Here is a 26,550-nt window from a genome sequence, read left to right on the forward strand (position 1 = left end):
AAAAATTTCACTTTTTACATAATATTTTTTTTTCTTCTTAATTTGTGTTGTGATAGTGTATAGGTATATATTTCACCTGACTGATTATCAAATTAAACTTACATATTATGTATGAAACTTACATTTCAAGTTTTTGGGGAATCCCAACATATTTTTAATTTATATTTCTACATATTTTAATAAAAATATTATTTCTTTTTAATTATGGTTACAAAATGCTACATCAAAAACTTTTTTAAAATTAGTTTGCAGAAGTAAAGAGCTAAACCTTGACTTCTAAAGATAATAGTGCAATTTACAAAATTAAACTATTATCCTAGAGCAAAATTTCACAACTTGTAATATTTTTTAAGTTTTGAGGTTTATCTCGATTAAACGGTAGATACATACGAAATCAGATAATCCTTATATAATCAAAGTCTTTATCCTTAAGGTACAATTGCTCTTACAAATTCAGTAAGTGTAATTTCAGTAATACTAATTTCACATGACTAGTAAATGAAAGATTCCATTTCTTGATAAATATAACATTTTGATTAAATAAATATGATACTGATTCCAATAGTACCTGCAAGTCAAAATATGGGCTGAATCTTTTAACTTCTATTCGAATAATTGAATTTTTAACAAAGTTTTGTTTTTTGTAACGGGTTATTTTTTTTTATAAGCTCACAGCTTGGATATCCAATTTTCACACACTTTTTGCAGCAAATGAGGTCGAAACCCAATTAACAGGTCCAGTACGTGTTTACTTAAAGAAAGTACATTTTAATAAAAAATTTCAACAATTTCTAAGCGTTGCTCTGACGGGAATAAAGATATGAAACCATTCTCATACTTATGACTAAACCCTGTTTCTTTCGTTTAATTTAGAATCAATATTCAATCACTTTTTTTTGCGATTTCTTTGAAAGATGCAAAACTTATGGTACGAATCAAACTTTTTTCCGAGCAGAATGAGTCAAAAACTTTAGATGCTTTAACTATTATGCTTTTGATATCATCGAAATAAAACTAATCTTGAGGATTTAACCAAAAAGAGAAGCGAAAAGAGCAAAGAAAAACCTTCAGAACTATCTTAAATTAAATTTTATGTATTTATTGTTAATATTCAGTATTTATATGAAAGTTGTATTGCCAATATGACTTTAAGTCCTTGGATTTTTATAAACAAAACACAATATTCAGTTTCATAAGACTTTTTACATGAAACCTTTCAAATGAATTGTTTTAAAGTGATTGTAATACAAGTAGCATATATTTTGTGGTAATATGTATTTTTTAATCATTATACACAAAAATTAGGCTTCTTTTAAATAATGTGTGTTACAAAAGTAAAATATATTGGTGCTGACGTCATTACATAATATTCTTGTACAATAAGAAGTACAACTTTTTTTGTTATTTTTGTTGTTTGCTTGTTCTTTTAAAAATTCAAGGCGATCAACTCGACAATAAACATTCGTTGTTGCCTGTTGCCTGCCTCTTTATGTGTTGTATGTTGATTCTCAAATGATAATATTATATTATATTAATATTACTATGGTAATTCAACAGTTTGTTCTTTTTCATTCGGTGTAGTAAACTTGATGTAAATAGAAAAAGATAGCTTTATTACAACTATGTTATAATACTAACTATTTCTACCCATACTTTGTAGAGTACACCGCGAGCTAAAAACAAACAACGGTATAAATAAGCAATTTAAAATGTATGGTTGGTAGTTGCTAGTTTCTATAATTTTTTTGTTTGTTTGTAATATCTTGGTTTTTCCCAAATCATTTATGCGTGTTTGATCATATCTTCTGATCTCATTTTTATATAGAGTATGATTTTTTTAAAGTCCGTGTTGTATAATAAATCAGTTTCACTATCATTAGGTATTTTTGTTTCGAGGATTTATGCAGATTATTTTTGTCGCCAGTGAAATCCATTTCTGTTTAAAAGCTAAAATAAAAGAGAGAGTTTGAAGTGAATTCTTTTCAAATAAAAATTCTGGTCTACTTTGATTATTTTCCTTCACGCTTTTGTACAAGATGAACCATATTTAAAGTTTTTTTCCTTCGTCTGTATTCTTAAAACTTCCGTTAATTACGTTTATACAATTAATATGCACTAATGTCGAATTTTTAATACCATGACAAAATTTCAAAGTCATATAAAATTGATAAAAAAACGAAAAAGTTTCAAAGATTGTTGACCATCTCTTTTTAGCAAACAAAAATTTATATGTATCTCTATAGTGATATCGGACAATGATGTCACTAACCTAATCTTCCTCTTTGTTTAATTAGGAATTTTAAACGTTCATATTTTCTTCTAAAAATTTTCAAAAATCACCTTTACTTTTCTGCCTGTGCAATCAGAATTGTTCACTTGAAGTGACAAAAAATTTAGTCAATATGAATATCGTCCTCCGAAAAAAAGGATTTTAAGTTTGATGCAACAATTGGCGGATTATATATTTATCTGTAGATCCCAAAACGGGTTGACCGATTTCAGCTATTTTGAATTGAAAACTAGTTTATTTGAGATTGTCTTTAGTTGTTTTTGATATAAAAACATTTTCGAATTTGAGTAAGAACACAGACTTATCCATTTCACCGCGTTTCCACCATAATTTTTTACTTGTATTTTAATCAGTATATCTTATTTGTTAACAGTTTAGAGTCTTATCTGTTAAAGTTATGGCCTCTGTTTAGAAACAGTCAACTATTATTTGAACTTTTTTTTTATGTGGATAATGATTTTTTTATCTATTAACTATGTTTGTTAACGTTATATAGTATCGGCAGCAGTATAGAGACGGGTTTTATAGCTTTTGTAATTGCTTTATATAGGTACTTAATTATTTTAAATTATTGATTGGAAATACCAAAATAATTATGAAGAAATATGTATTAGATATGATACTAATATTATACAAGAACACTTGTTAGTCATCTTGTCTATTTAATATTCATTAGCATGCTTCCTTATTTTAAAATAAATTTAACACCTGATTCTTTAAGAAGGTATGTTTATTATATGTTTTATTCTCATATTTGATTGGCTTTACAAATTTTTGCCTTCTTAACAATTTCATGCAAGATAAAATTATGTTATCTATTATCTACAAGCTATGAAGAAATCAATGCCAAAACAGTGATCTTCTTTAAATTACATCTTCTAGCTATGTGCTATTAAAGATTTTCTTCATAATTATCATCTAAGCATTCAAATTCTTGGGTTCTCATTCTTTTGTTTGAGTTCGTGTATCATATTCGTGGAGCCAGAAGGCCTTTATGTATTTTTGGCATTTAAGTATATTCTCCAAGTTTTTCTTGTACTTACGAAAACAAAAATTCAATACTGTTATTTTTTTGAGGAACATTTCTATAATTGGTTAAATTTTGCTGTTGCCGTTATAAAAACTGTTACTGTTTTCTAAATAAGATTTATGTGTAGTATTTGAGGACTGATTTGAATAGTTCTCGATCGTTCTAAATCAACATTTTGTTGTACTTTACCCACCCAAAACAATTTCTATTCTATTTTTTCAATTTTATTTAATTAATATTACTAGACAAGATATTTGTCAATATTTAGTTTACGCTGTATGTATCATATTAAAATCGTCAATTATAATCGAGAGACTTTGGTGTAAATAAATATCGTATACATGATTGAAGTAAACAAAACAAATAATAATAATTAATATCTCATTTCGTTTTAGAATAAAAATTTGTTTCATGTTTTATTATAAATAAATGTCAAAATTATTCATGACAACGGCTACCCAAAATAAAATATACAAAAAAATATTCCCTAAAAATTATTGTAAAATTGTCTGAAATAAATTTAATGCACGATTCTTTGCATAGAAATAAGAAAAAACAGTTCATATCTAAACCTATGATCAATTTTTCAATTTTCAATAGAGTGGGCCATTTTATTCGATAAGTGAAAAAATTTTGTATGATAGGCTCTACATTAAAAGAAAATTATCAAATTTAGAAAAGTTTCCACGAAAATCAAACTGTTCAATCTTTATTGACTCCACTAATAAATCGACTTGAATTTCGTATTCATACACGTATTAAAAAAATTAATTTAACAAATATTTCATGTTGTTTCTAATATAAATTAACTTTATAAATAAATTAACGCAACATTTAATATATTTTAAATTATTTTGTTTCATTGTTTCACTCAAAATTACTATATGAAAAGTTTTTGAGAAAATCAATTTTTGTATTCAAAAAGTATTTATATTTATAATAAAAAATTTTAATTAAGTTTAAATCAAAATAAAATATTGGCACTTACCTGTATACGATTCTCATGAATTTTTAGAATTCCATTGCAAAAAAAAAAAAAAAAAAAACAGTTCATCTGTGTTTTAAAAGTTAAATTAAAAAAATTTTACTCCCCTTATAACCTTTGCATGGGTAGTTTCAATTTGATATTCGTTGGATAATAAAGTAACCGGACTATTCTTGTGTCTATCAAGCTATAGTGACACTTCTGCTGTTTTTAAAACAGCTCCAAATGATTCACAGAGTTGTGACCGGGGTTGGGTCGACCCTCTTTTCGGTAGCACAACGAACCTTATGATCTAAGCGTTTCTCATACCAGAACAATCACTCTGACCTAACCTAGGTAAGTAGCTAAGTTAGAGAAAAATAAATAGTAACGATAAATTTTTTAAAATTTCAAACTATGCGCTTAAAATTTTAAACTATGTAGGTAATTTAGAAATCTGAAATATTTTCATATTAATCTTTAATGAACATTTTCAACCAAAATTAGCCAAATATTTTGAGAGCTTACCGTGATCTCATGCAATATGCACTTGAGACAAAAGTTATTTGAATTTTTAAACAACGTCATTCAACGATTAGAGCCCAAATGTTGGTGTGGACAGTAAATTATTTTTCCCGTTAAACGAAAGAAAATTACCTACCCTTTGGTTAATACGTTTACATTTTTAATATAATGTTTCGCATTTTCTTTACACAATAATAGAATTATTGTATTTTCGACAGCAAAATATATTCAATCAAAAAAATCAAACGACTGATTGTTTTGCGAAAAGCAAATAAATAAAAATTAATGTTTTGAATCAATATAAAACAATTTATAATCCTTATTTTAATTAAATTTCTTGAAATAAATATGATAAGCCTACGCTATTTGCCATGCATCTCAAAACAACGGAAATTATTGGTAGAAAGGGCAAGCATGGTAATCAAAGAAAAATTTATTCTGATTATTTTAAAATACCATTATTTCAATCTTTATATTTTTGAATATGAGAAAATAAGAGTACTTCTCGCGGGAGTTTTATAGAGACCTAATGTATAATCGATTGAGAGAATATCGATACTGTCATCGTATTTTGACACATCAACAATTTTTCTGTCCATCGCTTGTTCACATTTTGCATTCGCATATTGATTTTAACTTACTAGACCGTGGACCTATAATGAAGTAAAATTTCTGCGATTTTTTTTGTCCACCATTTGAAGGATTGATGAAGGTAGGTTTGATGCTATAGAAAATCAGATTTTTATCGTGGTTCGGGTGTCAAATTTATGGAAATCGAGTTTTTTGCTTACCGAATAGATTAAAGGTAGTTATTGGCAAAACCTAATTTCGTCAACCTCTACGTCAGTTCATATACGTGAAAGCTCGGGGCACCCACTTTCAAGTGTTTAAGAAGAACGTAGGTGCTTTAAACTTATATATATTCCACATATGCATCAGAGATCAAATGATTTTTTATTCTCAAGTGCACTAAAAGTTTACACCTTAAAGCTAAGGACTTTTTGAAAAAAACTAATAAACATAAATTTATTATATTTACAATAATGGAAAAGCCCTCGATTACTCCTTAGCAATTTTGATTGAAATTAGTAATCAAACAAATCATTATCCGCACCCACATAAAAAAATTAAATTCTTGTATCGCATAAATTAAATAAATAATTTATGTAAGTGTAAGGAATCCCTTTACGTAGAAACATTTCCATAGAAATCATAATAAAAATCATTAAAATTCAACGAAATTTAAATATATTATGATTAAGATTTTCTTAATTACTTGCTAAATCAATAAAAAATCCATTGCAAGCTATTAATTTCTATGCATTTTTAATATCATTTATGGGAAATCTATAAACGTTTGTCTGTCTAATATTTATTAGGATCGTACGGAAATTTGGCACTTTTTAGTTAATAAAATTAATGTATTTTAGCAGAAGATGTTCATAGTTCTGTCTAACGTATCTTTTTTTCATCTTAAGTCATTACATCGTTTTCATGAACTTCAAACTTAGCAAAAAACCATCCCAATGAAATCGCATTTTAGTTCCATTCTATAAAAACTTTGTATTCACTTCTTGATCAAGAAAAAAAGATTGAAAAGTTGAGGAGCATAGAGGAGGTGATTATAGAGGAGTTGATAAGTGTTATTTCAAGCAGTTTTGGGACTTTGTTATTAGAAATTTTTTTAAATCAACGTTTTCTTAAGTGTTTTATTATCAAAACTACAATTGGGGCCTATTCGTTGTGTGCGTAGTCATGGTAGGGACAATAAAATCGATGCCTGCGCTTATAGTGAAAATTTTGGCGATAAAGGAGGCTGTTATGACTAATTTGCAATTCTTTACATGTTAATGGTATAGAAAATGTCAAATTAAAATTATTGGAAAACACTAATTATTTAAACTTAATGCATTAAAAATAGTGAAAAAAAAATCTAACTGCACAAATATTATTTTTCAAATGTAAATTATCATAATATTAAATTTTCAATTTAAGTCATAAATGTAATCCATTCAATTATATATGCATCCATACAATTCTATAATTAAAGTAGTGTATCGTTACCATGGAAACGCCTCCAATAAAACACACGCACCATGCGAATTGTTATATTGGACCTATTTAATATAAACAAACAAATAATAAAATTGAAGAAAAATTTTCCGTAAGAATTATAAATAATGATTTTTCGGATCCTGACAAATTGATTTGTTTTATTTTTTCACAGGAAATAGAATCAATCTGTATTTCTTTGCTTAGCTATAATAAAAAGCACTAATATTTTATTGTTTCTTCCGGTGTTTCTACAAAAGATAATAATGGATGTAAACATGTAAAGCAACAACGAAATTATGTGATAATAATTGTTTATATTAAAATTAAACACAGAAATTAATATATAAGTTGATAAGCCGTAACAAAAAAAAAAATAAAATAAAATAAAAAGTTAAGTTATTCAAAAAATAAGCTACCGTAAATTTATGTTCATTCTTATGAAAATTACGATTTTTCTTGCAGTTTTTCCTAAATGTTCATTGTGATTTTCAGTAAACACTTTTTTTACTGAATTAAACTTGAAAATGAAAAGTGCTAAATTTACGTACGATACATATAAATAAATACCTATATATAAATATAAAATAAATACCTACCTATAAAATTGACACCTTTTTGCCATTGGGAAAATTTAAAAATAAATTGTATTTTCCACACATGTAAATTGTTATAAATAAATTATTATAGATAATTTTAATTTATGTTATAAACTTATGATAAATGTAGGTATTGTTAAATTTAATTACTTATTTATAATCTATATCTAATTATTCATATCTTATAAAGTAGTGCTAAGTAAAATATTTCATGTCCGATACTTTTATTTTTGAAAAAAACTTTCTCGTCATCCACGAATAGGTCGGATTTTTTTTAATTCCTGAATATGGGTACAAAATATAAATAAACCAGTGGTAAGCAGACTATTCCCATCCAATCTTCTTATTTTTGTTATTGAATCATATTGTTCTAGATGACGAACAGTTTAAAAAATACACAATATTTTCCAAGAGTCAAACCTCCTCTCAAGACACAAAACTATAATAGAATTTACATTCATAATGTTTAGTAGCTTCTTTTAAAAGGCACAAGATTTTAAAAATTCTCAAACTGGTTGAAAAACGGCCATTTTATTCTTTGAAAATGACCTCTGTATAATCTAAGCCTAAAATTTAGTTTTAATTTTTCCAGTGCAGCGTAAATTGATTCTCCATCATTTTCGCTAAAATCATTGGTTACAGAGATATGAAGTTAGTTCAAGAGGACCTAAGAACTGCTACCATGGTAACAAAACTTTATTGAAATGATGTTATGTATGTTTTATTTTTTAAATGGGGTACCCGCATTATAAAATTTTAACCGTAGCTGATCCTTTTTCTGGAGTTAACCCCACTTGTAGATTGTTAAAATCTCTTCAAATAAATAATAGTTTAAAAACAATAAAAAACAAAAAACTGGCTGAACTAAAAAGTAGAAAATAATTTCTATAAATTCAAAAAGAAAATAGATTTATTGAGGAAAAAATAATTTTATCGTAAAAAAGCGTGGAATGCTAGTTTTCAAATATTGTAAATATTTTATTAGCAGATATTGGTAAAAGTAAAGTCATTATAAAATATTTTATATTATATGAAAAAATAATTTTTTTCTTAATTACTTTATTTTCTTTTTGAACGCATAGAAATTTATTTTCTACTTTTTAGTTCACGTAGTTACAAAATCGTAATTCTAATTTTTTTAAACTATTATTTATTAATATTTTGGAATGTTATCTGCGCTTCCACCAGAATTATATGAATTATTTATATTATTAAATCGTTAATTTTAAAGATCCTGATCAGGATATTTGGTCGAACTTATTAAATTATTGTATTGTCATCGGCCCTAGAAATTTCAATTCAATTCGACGTTTCGAACTGGGTAAAAATAACGTCACATAAATACATAGATACATGTATTTAAAAGTGGGTTAAAAAAGAAATAGAATTTAAGTGTTATCAGGGGAGATTGTTTGAAACATTTTTTCTATAAATGCGGGATAAAATGCAGCTAGCCCTCCACATTGGATGTCATTGTATTCTATTTCTTAAAAAGTGAATACTATCTGTGTGACAAAGTTCAGATAAGCCAAAAAAGTGCAGGGTTTTTTCACTCCACTATGGAAATTTTCGGTACTACAAAGAGAATATTGGTAACATTTCCACATAAAAATCCTTTCACAAGGCTTTGAGTAACTAACCAAAACACGAGAAAATTTATCCAGTTATTTCAAAAATTTACCTCTAATGTTTTCAAAAAGAGTTTTGTACAGCTTCGTCAGTCTAGGTCAAATATATAATTACTCGGATAATAGATTTAGTCGTGGAGACTAAGAGAATGTGCGAGATTGTAGTGTTGTGCAATTCTGTAATCTATTCCTCAATCAAATATCTATAGTTCGATACATGAGTGTCAAAGATATGATTTAAATTGTATTTAAAAAAAATCACCCTATAAATAAATCAAAACAATATAAAAAAAACCCCAATACGTGAATACAAGAAAAACAAAGAAAAAATCGTATTAAAAGATAGTTAAATAATAATTTATAAACATTAAACAAAGAAGAAATAATAATAAATAAACTTATATTTATAATAATCAAGGTGATTTCAGTAAAGGATAGTTAAATTGATATATTGTACAAATGGAACAAGGAAGCCATTATCCAATTCTGTATTCATTATACTTTTTACCGTGAATGGTTGGTGCACACAGACGTACTTACAGAAAATTTTCTGATGATGGTGAATGGGCTCGTACTTGCGAAGATTCACGGTAAATAAAATAAATATAAGTAATATATATATGAAATTATTTAATATATAATTAGTTTAGGTTGTTGGTGAGTGGTGAATTTTTGATGTTGGCGCGCGATTTATTTTTATTTTTGATTACAATTTATTAAAAATATTATATTTTCATTAAATCAGTGAGAGTTTTAAGTGTTGTTTTTTAAAATTTATTTTTTATTTTATTTATTTTTATCAAGTGATAATTCAGAGTACATATATATAAAGTATATTTGTGTTGAAATGTAATTTTTTTTTAATTAAGTGAAACGAATTTTATTTGACTTTATTTGATTGGTTGATAATGAACGTTAAAGGTTTGTACAAATCAAAACTAACAAATATAAAGAAAAAAAATTTAATTAAAATTATCCGATACTTCTTATTTTTGAAAAACGATATTTTAAATTGTATTTTATATAATTATTTTACTATACGAGTTTTTTATGGAGAATTGAGTATAACGGTGCAATATAGCAACTTAGTTCCATGAAAATCTAACATGCTAATTAACGATAGTATTTTTATAGTATTGAAAACATTGTGTTCGATTCGTTATTGATTCGCAAATAAAATTTAATTAATAAAGTTAAGGTTTTAAACAATCAATTTTTTAATCTATTATTTTCATGCATAGACTGATTTATTAACTCGTAAAAAAATTTTATTTGTTTCGATTCAAATAAAAATATTAGTACCTAAGATTTAGATTCTACGAAGATTTGACCAAAAAATCATAAATCTAATATTTGTTGATTAAGCATTTCGTTTCAAATCATCTAAATTTTACACTTCCCAACGCTACCTACAAATTTACCTCAAACTTTAGGTTTAATTGATAAATCAAATTATTTGGTATTTAAATAACGCGGCATTTTGCAGACACTTTGCTGGATATCTTGAGATCTTTGTGGTGTTTATTATCTAAAAAAAAAAAAGGGTTTTATCTCTGTTTACGAAACGCATCGATGCCGGATAGAAAATTAAATGAAGACTAAATATTGTTACAACTGAAATTAGCTTCCTAGCTTCCTGATGGAAAATATGACGGTATTGAAAATTAGTATAGCAATTTTAGTTTTGAAACGTTTTCTATTAAGCAAAATATTGAAACTAATTGACTAAAAGTGTATACATTCACTGAAATTTAAATAGTCCTAATTTAATGTGAAGCAGAAGATTTTATACTTACAAAAATCCCTGATTTCAAAAGCTATCAAAGATTTTAATTAATTTATTATACGACTAGTATTTAGGTACATGGATTTGAGTTGAATACCCTGCAGCTGGTTGTGCTAATATGCCATTTTTCAATTTATAATCGATTTATACATACAATCTTGAACGGAATTGTATTCTGACATTCGATAGACGATAATCCAATTTTTTTGTTCGATTTATTATCGAAATTCAATCTTCTTAAATATTTGCTCAGCGAATTGGATCTAAACACACGAGTTAAATTTTAAATCGTTTTGTTATAAATTACATATTTTTGCAAGTAATAATTATAATATTATATAATTACAATATGATAAAGAGATATCCAAAAAAAATTGACGTAAACAACCATAAAACTTCCATATACAGATTCTGTTCATGACGGTTTGAGAATTCAGAACCCCTAAAATTAGGTGACAGAGAAAACTATTGTATGCAAATTTAGATGTAAATGTAAAACTTTTCATTTTTATGAATTCTTCATGACGCTTCCACCGAGTTTTGTTTCACGAGGCGATGCCCCCAATTTTTATATTTCTTACCTTCCATTCTCATTCGTGATGGCGCAAGTTACGAGAAAAAAAGATAAAAAACTTTGCTATGAAGATAAATGAATTGAGAGGGACAGTTATTCTTACCTAATATGTTTCAGTGTTCTTAAATTTAGAGTGCTCAAATACAAAGCGCAAGACGAGACCCTTTTACAAATTGATACAAGAGACCATCGCGGCTCGTCTTTCCTCGCGGCTTTTAATGTCGTTTCGAAGCTTTTAATGGCATACTACCTGACAGAAGCTCTTATCCTTTATATTAGCTAACAAAAAATATAACAACTTTATAAAGAATAATCTTGAGTTTCCTAATTCTAACTTTAGTTTTTTATTAAATGTAATATTATATCTATTCGTTTGAGGTAATTTTCTATGATTTTTCTCAAGCTTCGGGTAGTTATTTTACCTATCGTCTAAAACTCCCTAAAAAGAAATTCATTAGCGTATTCTTGGCTAAACGAATGCTACGCTGATGAAAACGCCTTACCTTATTTGCAATACTTACAGTTTCCTCGAACATTTGCACAGTGATGCGAATTGTTCGCTTACTAGAACGATTAAATTGACCATAATCTTTTCGTGAAAGTCTATACATGGAATCTAGAATCGATACCATGACAAAATTTGAAAGTTAAATTAAGATTGATAAAAAAATGAAGAAGTTATAAACATTCAAAGATTGTTACCCATCTCTTTTTAGCAAAACAAAGTTTTATATGTATCTTTATGGTTATATAGCACATTGACGTCACTAACCTATATCTTCCTCTTTGTATATTTAGGAATTTTGAAAGTTTATACTCTCTTTATAACAGAATCCAGCAAAACTCGCTCTAATTACATGTATAGAGGTAATAAACGTGAGCAAAAGAAGAAGAAAAAATCAGAACACACACAAAAAACTAAATGGATCTAGTTATAAATTTATAAATTTTTTTGTTACATTTCAAACGTTTACAGTATGGATATATAATTTTAAACAACATCATATAATTTAATAATAATATAATATCTATAAATAAATATGACTTAAAACAAACATTTTAATACTTAATTATCTATCATTATTTATAATAATTTAATGATATATCAATGAACCATTACACACAGTTAGTTCAATGTTATTCTTTATATTATAAAGGATGGTTTGTTTTTTAAGACGCAATCTATTAATATGCAGCGTATCGAAAATGCATTTATCAGTGATTACAGTCTAGCTAGAGCTTCTTACTTCTGTATACTATTATTTAGTGAAATTTAAGCTAAACCGCTCAATACACAATTCTTGATCAACCTATAATATCTTAAGGTTTTTTCCAGCATGGTCTTTACAGTTCCTATGCCAAAACTAGAGGAAAGCCAACTATTAGACAGAATTTAACGCATTTTTTTCACAGGCTATGAATAGGCCTTACTTAAGTCCCAAAGTTTCAGAAATTTTCGTTTCCTAAGTTCTCAATTTTATTTTTTTTAAACATTCATTTCAACTCTTCTACTTTTTTTCAATTCTATTGAGAGAATTTTTTAATATAGTAATAAATACCTAGAAGGAAGAAGTGAGTTTAACATGCTTTGACTCTCGAAATCGCGCACTTTGCAGCTGATTATGTCGTGAACGACCAAAAATTTTGCAATTTGGGGATCTCACAGCTGGCATTATGCTAAGCCTGTGAAAAATAGGCCAAATATGTTGACAAGTGCTTTCATGCTGAAAATACCTTAAGAAATATTATTCCCAAAGTAGTTGTGTAAAAGATTCATTCCCGGAGAGAGTTAAAGCCAACAGAATAAAAGGGCAAGGGCTGCACGAGTAAATTAAATTTTTCAAGAAATTAAATTAATTAGAAATCTCGTATCGCAAAACCCGATAGAAAAATCTCAATAATTTCGTTTCTTTTTAACATTAATTTCGTGCCGTATTGTCTCATCTCAATCATTCCCTTATTTTCTCTAAGGGAAAGCCACTTACAAGAGGTAAAATTTAATTTAATTCATTATTTAAATAGAAATCTTTTTCGAGTCAAGTTTTTTTTCACGTGTATAAATTAAATTTTAGTGGCTTCTGCAACAACCTATATTCTTTATATTCATTTAAGAATAATTTTATTTATATTATTAAGTCACCGAAAATAAATTATTTTGATAATTTAATTTTATATGAATATCTTTTTAATTTAGAAGTAACTATTTATAAATATTTTTATGGAAAAAATTTGAATACGTCAATTAATTATACTCTTGTAAAAAGAATATTCGAGTCACTTTTATAGCATCTGATCGGAAAAATAGTATAAACAGCAATATAAAAAAAAATCGAAATTGAAAACTAGTACGGATAATTAGAAAAAAAATCTTCAAATTGACTTTGATAACTTATGAAAATGATTCAAATTTTAATTCTGTGCCCATAAAAAGTCTTTTTTTACAAATCCAAATAAGTAAAAAGTTCATATTTATAAGTACCATACTTTTTATACCATGTATATATGAAATATACATAGTATATTAAGTTTAGTCCCAAGTTTGTAATGCTTAACAATATTAATGCTACGACAAAAACGACATTTCTGGTTGTCTGTCTGTTTGTCTGTCATCACGATTACTCAAAAACGAAAACATATATCAAGCTGAAATTTATAGCGTGCTGAGGACGTAAAAAGTGAGGTCAAGCTCGTAAATGAGCAAGATAGGTCTATTGGGTCTTGGATCCGTAGGACCCATCTTTTAAACCCAGTTTAAATGTAAAAAATGTTTCTTATACAAAAATTAACAACTTTTGCTTGAAACATTTTTTCGTAAAAATCACTGTTTACCCGTGAGAGCGCAAATTGTATAGTATGTATAATATGGGTATATCAATTATATATGTGTGACATGATGTGTGTGTAATGGGATAGAGTAATCAACACTGTCTTTACATGGTATTTTAACAATTAACTCAGTCAATTGTTTGTTTTCACTTTTTTTTTGTTATACCATTGAGATAGATATTTCACATTTCAATTCTTCTACCTTGTTAATATAATAAAATTTGCGCATACTTCGATAATCGATTAAAAAATAATTATTGTGTGTAAGTATTTCGAAAATAATCAAAAATAATTATTATTTTTTTGTTATTTGAAATATTCGATAAATACAGAAATCAATTGACTAATAAAAAAATTTTTTATATTTTTTTAAATTGGTGTTGATTACAATATAATTGCTAATTTAAGTTGATATTTTTCACGATATCATTAACATTGATTAATAATGCTTCGTTGGGAATTGATATTTTAGTGTGTTATTAAGGTATATTGCATTAGAAATAATTTTCTGGTGTTTGAGTTTCCTAAAAATGAGTGTGTTACATAATTTTTTCAATAAACTGTCAAATTGTAAATAAGAAATTGAAGAAGTTTTGATCCAACTTAGAAAAAACTATCGTGTTTGAGAAATTATGTCCCAATTTGAGAGAATTCAGAACCATCCAAAATACACTACTATCGAAGTTGGCTAGAAATGAGTTTTAAAGGATTCCTAATAATTAATATGCGTTATTTTTCGGGCTAATGAACAGTCTAATATTGGGGTTATTGTGCATTGAAGTAGATGATTTAATAAGGATAGTGATTTATACAAAAATAAAGAACGACTTTTACAAAGACAACTGATTTCAAAAAGTGCCAACTTCTCGCACATACATAAACTGAATTTATAGAATATTCAACAAAAATACACAATAATTTTATTAATGAATATAATCTTACTCATCTTTAAGAAAAACGTTCATAGATATTTTATTACTTATTTATTGACTTAATAAATAGCTCTTTTCTTGTCGATAAATATGTATTAAAAGTATCTAAACGTTTATTTTTATTATTTAATAATATTCTTTTGAAAAAAAATAACATTATGACGTAATTTACTTGGTATAAGCTTCATTTTGTAATTATTTATAAATAAAAAATTTTATTGAATAAAAATTTTGTCTATTTTCGATTTTCGTTTATAATATTTTGTGAAAACTCAACTTATATTAATATAAATATTGATAATTGTATATAGATAAATTGATTACTTTATGAAAAAGTCACCGTAACTCATTTTGAACTTAATTCTAAGATGGAATTGCCATTAATTAGAAACAAAAAGAATATTATTGAATAATGATGAATAAATCAAGAAATTTCCAAAAAAAATTTTTAAAAAAGATGGAGGGTTGTCGTGGAACACCCGGTAGGAACTATATTTCTTTCGTACCTTGGTACATTATAAATTTAGTGCTTACTTTTTTTATTTACAAGATATTTTTGTGAAAATTTATGGTATTAATTTTAAAAGTCAAATACTTGTTTGATTAAGGAATTTTACTTGATAGCTACTTTTTGTTTTCACTGTATGAAATAATTGTAGTATTAGTTTAAAAAAGACATACTTCTGATTTAGTAGTCAATCCAATATGTGAGTACATTACGTTTAATTTGATTAGGATATTTATTATGAAATAACATAAAAATTGCATTATATTATCTCTGTTTTCTTTAACTTCTGATAACTTTCACAACTTAATGTTTTTAAATGATAAAGCATAAAATTTTGACAAAAAATACAAATTGACAGTAGTAAAATAATTTTGCATTTTCTCAAAATTCATGGCAACCTGAATCGATTGAAAAAGTTTTAGTTTCCTTGGTATCCTAGATGTCGGTTTTTGGTGTCTGTTGCAGTTTTTATGATTTAAACTAAAAACCAGCAAACGAATATCGTGCGATAAGAAACATAATTTTTAAAATTTTTAAAAATTCAAAATATATCTTTGCTTTTTTGAGCATTCTAAAACTGGAGATCCTTTATACAAATATCTAGCGATTTCTGCCACAAACATGGCCCCTAATTTATCGAAGCTTCAATATGATGATAAGAAGCTCATTTTTTGGAGAAACGTTTTTAAATCAATTGAATATAATTATCTATATTTTATTTAAAGTCTGTAAAAGTATGGTAATGCAAGTCATGTGAATTTTTTTTCTATATTAATTCTATTTATAAAATAGTAATTAATTATTAAAAAAATTATAAAAAACATTAAATCAAGTTCATTCACAGGAAACACAGCACAATATGGTTTTATTAAGTGACAAATATGGTATGACAAAAAAAAAAACTGTATTCCCATTGGAACTGTTCTGACGTCTATTGACGTAAAATACATATCAAAGAGCCCATATATCTGTCTCATATGTGTAAAATTAATTTTGCCATATGTGTTAAATATCTGGATGAACAAAAATATGAATTTTGTAAATAAACAACTTTACGTATTGCGTCCACACGTGTGTTCAAATACTAAATTTTTGTTTTTTTGAATTTAGTTTTTTTTTTTAAGTAGATTTTAATGCAGTAAATATTTATTTTAATAACAATGAAATGATTATGACGTCAATTTTAATAATTTGTGTACATATTAATAAACTAAAAAAAAATTTTTTTTTATGAAAGATTAAAGTATCCTGGTTTTGGACACATTTATGATTGTGATTGTTTTATTCACATAGATCCTTGTTGGGAAAAAATATTGGAATAACCTGAATTTCATTATTTTTTTTATGTTTCTAATTGACACAAATAAAATCAATTGATAGGAAAAGACACGTCAAAATTTACCAAAAATTGCGAATCTGTAAAAAAGGTACTAGTTGCAAGGTACACTTAACGCAAAGCACAAAATTTTTTCAAATTAAAAAATATTTTTATATTTTTTGATCACTTTTAGGCCAAAAAGTACTCTTGTGATTTTTTAACTAGACGCTTAGTTTTCGAAATAAAAACTTGAAAAATTAAAAAATGCATTTTAAGAAAAATGTTTTTTTTTTATCTCTGAGTTAATTCATCTGTGAGGCGTGAGGCGTGAAATCTGAAGTAAATATTCACAGTAAAAAAAAATATTTTTGTATTTTTTGATCACTTTTAGGCAAAAAAGTACTCTTGTGATTTTTTAACTAGACGCTTAGTTTTCGAAATAAAAACTTGAAAAATTAAAAAATGCATTTTAAGAAAAATGAAAAATTTGAGTGATATTAAATATTTTAAAGAATTAAAAATAATATATTTCGAGAAAGGATCTCAGTTTTAAAAAAAAATATACTTATAGACATAAATGCATTTGTTTCGGAAGAGTTTACGGCAATTATGATAATTTGTTCTGCTTAAAAGTTTCTTATAAAATTATTCACGATAAATGGATTTTAAAATATGATAAAAACTACACCGTACCAGTTACTTACGCATTAGACTCCACGTTAAATGTTTTGTACATACACAAATTTTTTTCGCCATCTAAAGGTCATTTAATGGTCCTGGGGCCTATATATATCACGAAATTTTCAGAGAGTTCAATTATTAATTATTTTTTTCAAATTTGTTACAGATGCCACAAACTGTGCCTTCGGCGGGCTATACCCCACCGTTTGATTATTCCTCTGTATTCGCTGCTGATAGTTTTGATTTATCATTACTTCCATCACCAGAGGCAACATTAAATGACGCAGAACTACCTTTATCGCCATCTACACTATTATATTCGCCACCTTCGATGTTTGGACAGTCATCGCCACAATCACAAAATCAACAACAACAAAATTCAACTGTAGATAAACAACAACCACCACAAATATATACATCATTTTATCCAAATTCCCCATTAGAATCAAAAGACGATTTACAAAATTTTGGTGACGAATTCAAATCATATTTAACGCCACCATATTCTTCATACGGTGGACAAAATTCTCCGTTATTAATATCAACATTTAAAGAAGAACCAAATAATATTTATTTATCACCGTCATATCCAATTTCCCCGCCATTATCGAATTATTCGAATCATTCATCACCCGTATATCATCCACCCAAATCTGTATCACCATCAATTTTAACGTCTTCACCACCGACACCCACACAAATTGTTGTGAAAAACGAGAATACAATTGATTTGAATGAAAGTTTAGAAGAATTTAAACAATTACAACAACAAATGTCTAGGCAACAATCAAAAACGCCATCACAACAAATTGTGCCCCAGCAACAAACCAAAGATCAATCCGCAAGTGATTATCAGCTGTTACGTGAAGTATTACGTGATACAAGTTTTCAAAAGAAATACAATTTACGTCCTTTCGATTTTGGAAATATTACATCCGGTTTTGTTGATATTAAAATGGAGAAAAATGAAAATAATAACCAACAATTCATCAATATGAATTCACAAAATCATCACGATAATACGATAAATAATAACGCTGATGATGTTGATGATAAAGATGATGTATTGATGACAACGTGCTGTAATAATGCGTTGGATCGTGAAAAGATTGAGCCTGTACTATCGTTAGCATTTGAAGAAATGCAAAAGGAAGTGAATAATACGTGTTCAGTTCTGGGAATTTCTTCAGGTATGTCCAAATTTGGTTTTTTTTAATAGTTTTTTAAGTTTTATGAATAAATAGCTGTTTTGTCGGGTAAATATTGTTTATTAGCAAACCGTTCGAAAACTTCTAGTATAGGAGCTCGCACCGTATTCGAGAGAGAATTTTGTTATGGCTGATTTTATGATTTGTTGTTCTTCTTGCTCGTTCAGTTAGAGCTTGGGCCATCTGGCTGGCGGTAGTGGTTGCGTTTTTTATTATCTTATGTAACTCTTTTGAATTTTTTTTAAATTTTAGGTTTTTGTATACTTAATACATACATACTAAAATACTTTTAAAATTTAGGATTATTATTATTTCATTTTGGTCTAGTTCTGACAACGGCGTCCATGAGAAAATCATAAAAGTATTAAATTTGCATTAAGTATGCACGACAAGAGGACAAATAACTCAATATCACTTCGATGATTCTTTTTTTAAGTGACAAATTAGTTGGTGTACTTCAGATTCACCAAAAATCACAAAATAAAAAAAACTTTTAACAAAAAGAAAATCGACTTCAAAAGAAAAAGTTAAAATAAATTAAAATGCACTAAAAAGTAAAAAAATAACGATGATATAATGTAGTTAAAATTATTGTTATTTTTGGAGTCGGTGTCAGCCAAGGAAACAACTCTGACAGAACAGTTTTCTACATTAGCTTGACACCGACTCCAAAAATAACAATAATTTTAACTACATTATATCATCGTTATTTTTTTACTTTTTAGTGCATTTTAATTTATTTTGGAAAACTTTTTCTTTTGAAGTCGGTTTTCTTTTTGTTAAAAGTTTTTTTTATATTTTTCGGACAGTTTGCCAAAAACAAATGAAATAAACTTAATCGATATTAAAGTGCATTAAACAAGTTTTTTAGTCAAAGCTTTTTGATTGAAATAAAATATAGTTTTTGATAGATTTTGTATAATAATCATACTCAATTTTCTCTGAAGAATATTTTTGATTTAATTATTCGGCATAATATGAATTTTCTATTCGTTCAATCTAACATTTTTATTTATTTTAATCGAATCAATTAATTATCAAACCAAAAATAATATCTAATTGTAATTTTAAATACAAATAATTTAAAATAATTTATTGAGTTTCACACAATTTTTTAGAATCGTATATTAGTAACTATTTTATAGCAAATAAAACTTTATTCATTCTGTGTTGAACAAAAACGAACAATAAATTATTAACAACAAAAAATGTTTGCTGTTGATTTGCATATCGATTCAAATGCAGGCATTCAACAGCTAATTTATGACTGATTCAATTAAAAAAGGTTACGATTATTGGTGTTAATTTGCATTAAAAATTTGTGAAGCAAATTATTTCATTGCAAGTGTCAACCAGTTTTTCAAGGCTTGAAATTTTGATAATATTATTAAAACGTGACTTTATTGCCACAGAAAATCACACTATTGAGCCAGTAAATGAGATAAACTTCACCTCGAAAGCAGTGTTATCATCCATACTATAATTACACTCACTTATACTATATACTATAATGGGTTTACTATATTCCAGGCATGAGCAAGACATCGACAACCTAACAGTGTCAACCTATCTCATGACTATTAGAGAAACTGAGATAGGTAGAAACGTCGTATACCCGCCTCGCTTTCTCTTCTATGAGCAATGCGGACTTGCATAAAGAAACACCCAATAAAGTTTATGGCACTCAATAAAGTTATAACAATGGTGACTTTGACTTAAAATAATTCGCCCATGCCTACTATAATCCTTAAATCTACTATAATTTTTCATATTTTTAGTTCTTAAGAATAACGAACCTTTTTTAGAGTAATTAAAAAAAAAAAAAAAAAAGATAGTCAGTCATGGGGGGGGACTGTCAAAACGGAAGTGAAAACTTAAAACTTTGGAATAACTGGCCTTTGGCTTTTTTTGGCCTGGCTACACACAAACACCGATGATGCGAGTTCTATGATTTTTGTTCACCCAATAAGTGCTCAGGTGCCAAAAGAAGTTCTCACATCAAACAATTATTTAATGTCGATACAGTAGATTAAATTCAATAAAGAAAAAAAAAAACGCATATAAAATAAGGAAATTTACCAACAAATAGAATTATGGCAACTAAGGGTCCAAACTTAAAAAAGATTTTCACAAATAACCCGAATATCTTACAAATTATTGAAATAATTTATTGGAGTCATTCGTGAAAAATTATTCAAAATATTTTGTTATTTCCCTGCTTTGAGTTAAGAATAGATTGCTCATTTACTCTCTGAAATATTCCGAACAATTACTAATATCTTACTTGTATAATACATCAGTATGTACACTACAACACTCTTTTGATCGATTCAACACATGCTAACCCATGGGCATATAAAATAACTGTAAAAACCAACCAAGCATTGAAATCACTTAATAAAATAACATATAGATATTATTCTTTCATTTTAGATCAGGCAATTTTAACAAACAAAAATAGTATTTGCAGAATTTAGTCTACTCTCTTGAATATACTCAAAATCGAGTGGTCTATTAAGCCAGTGACTATTTCAGTCCACACAAAGTTCACTATTTCACAATGACTATTTCAGTCCACACAAAATAGAACAGACTTAGACTTATTTGAGAAATTATTTGTACTTTATTTTCAATTCAATTTGTATAACTTCATGAATGTATACGATAAATAAGAATTTTTCGATATCTGCCTTGGGTTTAAAATATTGAAAGGTAAATAATTAAACAAAATTTTCAGTTTTCGATATTTTGAAAGTTACTCCAGATATCGAAAAATTGTATTTGTGTTTCCATTACCGTGCTCATACTTCCTTAATTATTCGAGCACAACGGATTTTATTTTGTGTTGAATAATTTATTAAGGTTTTAACTTTAATTTAAAAAATTTTTTATTTCCATCGATTAGTTTTGGAGAAATCTATGAAAACATATCATCCATGTACCATTTTCCCATATGACGAATGTTAAATATGTCAACTTTTGAAGCCATTTATTTATTTAAATAATCAGATCCCCCTAAAATTTTTAAGGTCTTTTATCCAAAATTAGCTAAAAACTAGCACACATATTCCACAAATTCGCACATATAAAAGGGTATTAAAATAAAATATATTTAGTGCTAGTTTAAGACACCTAAGCGATTAAGGAAAATTGATATTGTAATTCTTTATCAAGTAACAAACCAATTATAAACGATGAATAAATTTATTGAAATAATGGGGAAATATTTCTAACAAAAGTTGTTTGACATTTTTAAAGAATAATGATACGCATTTACGTTCATCTCATATCAGAATAAACTATGACCTTTTGTTCTAAACCCCTCTGTGTTTTGTAACACCTACGCTTAAAATTTCTTTCGTTTTACTCAAGAAATTTGGTAGGAAGATTGTATTTGGCCATTCCTTTTTTTTGTTGTTAAAATCGTCCGATCTACTATTTTAATCAGATGCATAAACGACTCCATTCAACTAAAAATGATTAAATAATAATAAAATGCAAAATTTATGTGTTTTGATAACCATAATTTTAAAAAAATCCGCAAAAAAAAAAAAACTATACAAAACTTGTTTAGTAAATCACATTTAGGAAATTTTTCATTTTAAAGTGTCAGCCATGTAAATTCAAAAAACCAATTATGAAAAAACTATGATTGAAAGCATATTTTATATGTCAGAATACAACTAAAAAGACAAGAAAAAAAATCTAAAACTGTATTATTATATTATGTAGGAGAGAAATAATATAATAAATATAATTAATTAATAAATATAAATAATATTTTCTGATATAGATTAATGACCACGCCTAAGAATCAAGGCTAATCAAGCGCGCGTGTTTTTAAGAAAACAAGACAATTACTAAGCCAAATATACAGAGTGGTCTGATAATTAGATTCATTAACTTTAATAGCATACACAGAAGAAAAATTACTTTAAACTATGAAAATTTTCCATTTTACTATTAAATTTAATATTGGTCGTAGCTCCTTAGAAATTGAGTTTTCATAAAAGAGATATACGATATTATACCATGTATATGAAATATATCAAGGTATACTATGTTTAGTCCCAAGTTTGTAACGCTTAAAAATATTGATGCTATGTACAAAATTTTAGTATTGATGTTCAAAAAATCACCTAATTAGTCCATTGCCGGCTGTCCATCTGTCTGTTCGTCTATCATCACGACAACTCAAAAACAAAAAAAGATATCAAGTTGAAATATTTACAGCGTGCTCAGGTCGTAAAAAGTGAGGTCCAGTTCGTAAATGAGCAACATAGGTCAATTGAGTCTTGGGTCTCTTGAACCCATTTTGTAAACTGTTAGAGATAAAAATTAGAATAAAAATTGAAATAAAAGAAATGTTTCTAATAAAATAATAAACAACTTTTGTCTGAAACATTTTTTCGAAAACATCACTGCTTACCCATGAGGGCGCAAATTAGGTTCGAATATTGTATAGTATGTATTATATGGGAATATCAGTCATGTGTGTGTGACATGTATGTATGGCTGGCTATCTTTCGTTACTTACATGATGTGAATAAACAAACGATTCCGTAATTAACACTGACTATTAATTAACAATTAACTCAGTAAATTGTTTGATTTCACTTGCTTTTAATTAAAATTGGTATAGCAATACGATTTCAGAATTTATGCGTAGAAAAATGGTACACCCTGTATATTTATTTAAATTTAATCAAAATGAAAAAGTTTTTAAAAAAAAATTATATTGATTAATAAATAATCAACTCCAATCAAGGTTTTTATACACATTTTAAAATATCTGTATAACTATTATTTATTATTAATAATTAAAATATTTAAATGCGTAATTGTGGATTAATTTGTTTCAAATTTTTATGTTTAACCGGATTGTTTTTGTTATTCGATGGATGAGTGGTTAACGCCCACATAAAATAAATTTCTGTCTGTATTTCAGTTCGTTAATTAATCCTTGAATTTTTTTTTAAGTAATCTGTTCCGGCATTATGGCATATTTTTGATTGATTCTAAAATATGTGGTTTGGCATTTATGGAAAATTGTCATACTACTCCACCCGTATTTAAAAGACAGACGGTTCGAAATACGAGCTAAATTAAGCAAGTGTGAGAATTTGGGTGCATTCTTAAACATATCCCCCCTTATACTATAAAAAACAACCATTAAAATTTTTACAAATAGCAAAAAAAACAATGGATATTTTCTCCACGCAGCTGCAGGTAATTGAGCTTATTCTCTGTGTTTCTCTGTGTTTCAAAAGGTAGAAATGTTGAAGAGCATAAAAATCACGCGACTTAATTATAAAACTAATTGATTTGTCACGCGACATTTTCTACGAAATTTACGTAAATTATAAAAATAAAAGTATATATCACAAAAAATGGATTAAAGAGCACTTGAAACGATTAATAAAAGTTTGATAATAGTGTTAATTTTCCATGAAGTATAAACAAGCATAAAAAAGCATATTTATTTAATAATATCTGGATATTTCTGTTTAATCATTTTTCTTAAAATTAGCTGATAAATGTAATTAAGAAAATTTTTTGATAAGAAAAATATTTCATCAAAATGTTAATAGAATAATATTTATATAGGGAGAGTCCTCATCAAAATTGTCGATTTAATTTAAATACATCAAAAAAGAGATTAAATAATTGAATTTATATTTGGTTTTTGGTAGTACATACTATATATAATACAATAAATAATTTAAAATAATAAAATAATTTTATTATTGGTGTATATGACTACAAGTTTTATTATATTTTCTAAAAATGTTTCGAACTTTCGTTTATTCTCTAGAGATTAAATTATTTCTTAAAAAATTAATTGAGAGATTCATTGTAGAATATTGCTGTCGGCTTAGTGGTAGCTTGGTTACCAAAATTAATATTTTGACTGTGGTTTGGTTGTCAACTTTTTGAAAATCGAGATTTTCAGCTCTTAGGTATCAATTTTCATGATTCCAATTACAACGTAGAAATAACAGAAAACCAATGACAACGAAAAACGTAGAAATAAATAGTAGAAATTTTGTTACTATTGAAAAGGTTGAAAAATCGATTCGAAAGATTTCACTCCATTTTCTAGCCTTTTTGTTTTTTGCACAAACTTTGTGCTTTTTGTGGCAATGTATTGGCTTATCAAAAACTTTCTTTAACATACACGCCAAACAAAAAAATCCCTGAAACACAACTAAAACACATTAGAATCGAAGAATTTTATTTTCCTTTATAATTAACCCACCTTCGTAAGGAGCATACAGTCTATAACTGTATACCATGCATGTGAGAATATCTACTTTTATTAAATCTCGAAAGAATCATAGAAATTTCGCTTCGATTGGGTGGGTGACATCTTGTAGAAATTCATTATTATTATTTTATTTTGTAAATATACAAACAAATTATTTAATATATTTACAATGATTTCTCTTATCACTAACATATACAAAACACAAAAAGTGTGATCAAAAATAAATAATGGATTAATTTATTTGTTAATTAAGTTCTATATGTCGCGGAAAATCATTTTGTAAGCCATGTTTGTTATTTATAAATTAAAACAAATTTTTATATCCCACAATAATTATGATAAATTTGAAAACATTTCAAAATTCATTTTACTCAAAATATTTCATATTAAATTGACATATTTTGATTTTGATATGAAAAAGGCGAATTTAATTTTTATGCCAATTTATATTAATTTCTATAATTGGTCAAGCTGCCACCTTGACAAATTCATAATATTTTCTAAAATAGAACGCTTTTTGAAAATTGATTATTGATAATGCGTTTATTGATCTAAATTGATACAAGCAGCAAACAATTGCACAAAGAAAGTTTAATTAACGGGCAAAATCATAGCGTATACAATTTCTCGACCAATAGTATTAAAATTGAAATTTTTATGATAAACAAGCTTGGAGATTAAGGTGCGTACGCCCTGAAAAGCTTACTTTTTTAAAAATAATTTATGAAAACTAAGTGTCTTTTAGGAGCATAAGAGCCTTTTTATAGGAGCATGGGAACTTATCATAGCCTGATATAAATCAAGTAATTTATAAATGCCCTCAAAGCAAGGTAATCTTAACAGTCTGTAAAAATGGCTTTTTTTTTGTCATAATTGTACGGAGGATTATATTAGGCTTAGTAAAACTTAATCTACCTACGAAACAAAAATCTGTAAAAATTTTTGCTTAAAATTTCGGTGGGTAGTCACGGGAACCCGTGTGGTGGGCTTTTATAGGAAATTTTCCCGGGAAGGGCGAACAAAACAACGCTTAAGTATTAAATCGTTTTATCTATGGCATTAACCAAACATGAACGCGATTATTCTAACGTTTATAGTATCAGATTTTGAGAGTGGACTAATTTTGAAGTAGGGCCATCTTAGGCGCAGGTACCTTATTAATATACTTATTTAACATTTCACCTTTTTTTGTAAACGGACATCTCTAGTTTATATAAATTTAGAAACATATTGTTATATGTTTCCTGTGGCCGACAGGACACATAATTATATATAAATAAGATCGGACTCTTATTAGCGCCAATCAAATTTCAAGTTATTCTTTTTTTTTTTTTAAATGAGTGATAATTTTATTTCTAAAT

General features: G+C 26.8%; 1 protein-coding gene across 2 annotated transcripts in view; it reads left to right on the forward strand.

Annotated features, from left to right (window-relative positions):
* The first annotated feature begins 9,623 nt into the window (after positions 1–9,623).
* Positions 9,624–26,550, forward strand: part of LOC123291960 (DNA-binding protein D-ETS-4-like) — a 37,092-nt gene continuing 20,165 nt past the window's right edge. Inside the window, exons 1-2 of one of the 2 annotated variants that reach the window (XM_044872441.1) lie at positions 9,624–9,678; positions 17,880–18,903. In XM_044872441.1, coding sequence (XP_044728376.1) covers positions 9,652–9,678; positions 17,880–18,903 — 1,051 coding nt within the window. In that variant the 5' untranslated portion in view covers positions 9,624–9,651. Of the gene's footprint in view, positions 9,679–9,893; positions 10,010–17,879; positions 18,904–26,550 lie in introns of those variants that run through there. The other variant, XM_044872442.1, reaches the window with a different exon arrangement.

Source organism: Chrysoperla carnea, chromosome 2 (genome assembly GCF_905475395.1).
Source record: "Chrysoperla carnea chromosome 2, inChrCarn1.1, whole genome shotgun sequence".
Classification (NCBI taxonomy): Eukaryota; Metazoa; Arthropoda; class Insecta; order Neuroptera; family Chrysopidae; genus Chrysoperla; species Chrysoperla carnea.